Below are 3,352 nucleotides of genomic sequence, written 5' to 3'. Positions count from 1 at the left end.
CTTCAAATAATGGTAATAAAAATATTGTATTTATTTTTAATTCTACAACAGTATAGGTTTTAAGATCTTCAGCTAAAATATATATATATATTTTTAAATTAAGTCTTTTAAAATTAAATGTGTCAGAACTGGCTGGAATATTTCAGTACTTCACCAAAAAAAGTCACTGTACAATCAAATCATTTTCTAGACTAGAAAATTAGTTAAATGCATTTTATTTTCTGAACTAGAAAATATTTCATCTGAAATTTCAGCAACTATTTTAAAAATATTTCACTTAGCTTATACAGCTTTTCAATTTATCTATTTTTATTTTTATTTTTTGACTTCTGCTACTGTAAACAAATAAATGTATATGCCTCACTCTTAATGAATCAAAATATACCATACCTTCTTCATTACTTTCTTTATTCGGTGAAGATAATACCTGAAAATAAAAACAGAGAAATAATCTCTGTTACAATAAATATTTATAAGTGGAAAGCGCATCCAGAAAAGTTTTTTCACGAAATTATAGAACAAAGTTTACACACAATGAATCCCTAACCTGAAAAAGGTAAATATTCCCCTTTGCTTTTCATTATCGTTGTTCATTCTTTCAGATAAACAAACCACGGACTGAGAGTAAAATAAAAATACTTGAAAATATTTTTTTAATCTTAACCCATGGAATCCACTGAAGGTCTTGCAGCTGGGAATGAGAAGAAAGGTTTTCTTTCAATTGCTTCCACAGCTGATGTCTTGAAAGTTAAAATCAAGCACACACACACATATTTAAATATACGTTCGTTCATGCTTGCTATAAAACACACACTTGCTATAAAATTTATCTGTTTTCTAGAACTTTAAATTATTGTTTCTGTTTATTCTGATGGCTGGACCAAGATTCTTAGAACAGACAAGTTTGAAGAAACATTTTTCTGAGATAGTTTTTTGCCCCATAATTAAGAACAATACTTTTTAACACTCCATTGGAAGATACATTTTCCATAAAGAAGAAGCCACAAAGACTATTTAGTTTAAAGAATCATTAGAATTTACATCTATGTGTCCACCATCCAAGTAGAGAAATGAAACATGCCAGGCCCCTCCCCAGCTATGACCCCTTCCTTCCTAGCGATAACCCTACCCTACCCTGATTTTATAACACACTTTTCAGATTTCAAATATAATAATTAACTTCTAATTCTCTGAATTTGCTGACCTTCAATAGACAGGAAATACCTGCCTCTAGCATTTGTTAAGTCTGAGGCAGAGATACAAATGTACAAATATACATCCAAATATTTAAAATTTACAATAACTCAGGCTAACAAGTGATGAATATATATATGAAATGTGTTCCATCTCACTATCTTGATACAAATACCTTTGTAATGACCTAGAAACTCTCATTTAGGATTCCAGACACCTTAGAGACATGTGTCTGGATGTGGCAAAGGAAGGAAAAGAGGCCCTCATCCTGCTCCACTTCTCTCCCTATTCCAGGCTCCTTTCTGCATTTCAAGGGCCTCATCTGCACATGGGTAGAAATTCAGTAGCCCACATATCTAGGCACCTTTTATCTCCAAACAGCCACCCACTGGACCCTGCAGAAGTAACGGTGGGTACAAAGTCCACAGAGTCAGGAGTGTGGACCTGGGGAGATGTGTAGCCTGGTTTCTACAGAGGCCCCGGAAACACGCTTAAACCTGTCTGGGCAGAGGATTCCAGAGTCCTGGGTAGCCAGGATGTGGTCTAGAATGGGGGCATGCCTCCTAGTGAGTCTAACTTTGGCCCCTTGTGGGGATGTGGTCTAGAATGGGGGCATGCCTCCTGGTGAGTCTATAACTTTGGCCCCTTGGTCTTCTTGCCCTGTGGTAAGATATGTGACTAAATAAGGGCCAAGTATGACCCTCCAAAAAGCAGGATCTGAGGAAGGCTCTCCAGGCTTAAATCTGAGGGCAGTACTGAATAGCCACCACTCCACAAGAAGAAAGATTTACATTTCAGCAATATTAAAATATTCCCTATGATAGCTAATTTTATGTGTCAACTTGGAGGGTGTTTTTAGATGAGATTAACATTTAAATCAGTGAACTCTGAATAATGCAGATTGCCCTCCATAATGTTGGTAGGCCCCATCTGATCAGCTGAAGGCTTTAATAGAACAAAAAGACTAGTCTGTCCCAAACAAAAGGGAATTCTCCAGCAGACAGCCATCAGATTTCATCTGTGCAGCTGGCTCTCCTGGGTCTCCAGGCTGCTGGCCTTCACACTGGAACTGCATCATCTGCTTTCCTGAGTCTCCAGCCCGCCAGCCCAACTGCAGATTTTGGACTTGCCAAGCCACTATAATCATGTAAGCCAATTCCTTATAATAAATCTCTTTCTGTATATGCACATCCAATTGGTTCTGATTCTTTGGAGAATCCTAATAAATTCCCTCAAATCATAAACAGTTTAAAGTTATTACTCTTTCTACTCCGTTTTAAGAAAAAAGCTGAACAAACAGACTTTATTTTCTTTATATATATAAAAAAAGGATGGTGTAACCATGTAAATACAACTAAAATTTTATCTTTTTTTTGGTTTGTTTGTTTTAGAGATGGAGTCTCGCTAAGTTGCCCAGGCTGGTCTTGAACTTCTGGGCTCAAACGTTCCTCCCACCTTGGTCTCTCAAAGTGCTAGGATTACAGGCATGAGCCACCGTGCCTGGCCTAAAATTACACTTTTTAAAAACATCCTTTAGTTTTCCAAGTACTTCAAAAGAATAAAATCTCTACTCAGCTTGTGCACAAAGAAAAATTCTTAACCATCATTGATTTTGGGGATGGTAGGATTTAAATCTGGGTATGACAGTAACACAACATAAAAATTGTACTCCTTGAGATTAGGCATTTGGGATTTGATGGCTCTATTTTTCTAAACAGACCATAAAATAGGGTAACCTGCTTCTTCTATGAAATTGCTATATACTCCTTAAATTGTGCAGGATGCCTATTTGTGTCCTGAACAATTTAAGGAGAGTATAACAATACAAAATTTTTTTCTTAAATTAGCTGTTTAGATTTCCTGCTTAAAATTAGCAGCTGCTTCTTGTTGGAGCTGCCAAACATTTCAGAGGAATAAAATGTATAGTGTATAAAAATAGAATAATTGAGCAGCTTCTTGTTAACCTAAAAAGTATTACAGAAAAGAAATGAGCAAGCTACTCTAAAACATTTATCATTACATTTTATTTTAAAATAATTTCCAGAATGGTTTTTTCTTTATTCTTAAAATACATTTCTCAATTGATAGAATATATTCAGAATATACAAAGCCATATGATATATATTTAAATACACACACCCCCCCCCCCCCCCCCCCC

The 3,352-nt window shown here is 35.8% G+C and overlaps 1 protein-coding gene across 1 annotated transcript in view; it reads right to left on the bottom strand.

Annotated features, from left to right (window-relative positions):
• The window catches only part of PPA2 (inorganic pyrophosphatase 2), a 115,813-nt gene that overhangs the window by 1,022 nt on the left and 111,439 nt on the right, over nucleotides 1–3,352 (bottom strand). Inside the window, exon 10 of the mRNA XM_017862961.1 lies at nucleotides 391–427. Within this exon, the coding sequence (XP_017718450.1) occupies nucleotides 391–427 (37 nt within the window). The remainder of the gene's footprint in view (nucleotides 1–390; nucleotides 428–3,352) is intronic.

Source organism: Rhinopithecus bieti, unplaced genomic scaffold, assembly GCF_001698545.2.
Source record: "Rhinopithecus bieti isolate Rb0 unplaced genomic scaffold, ASM169854v2 scaffold_64846, whole genome shotgun sequence".
NCBI lineage: Eukaryota > Metazoa > Chordata > Mammalia > Primates > Cercopithecidae > Rhinopithecus > Rhinopithecus bieti.
The sequence above is the reverse complement of the archived record's forward strand: the minus strand, read 5'-3'. Positions and strand labels throughout refer to the sequence as shown.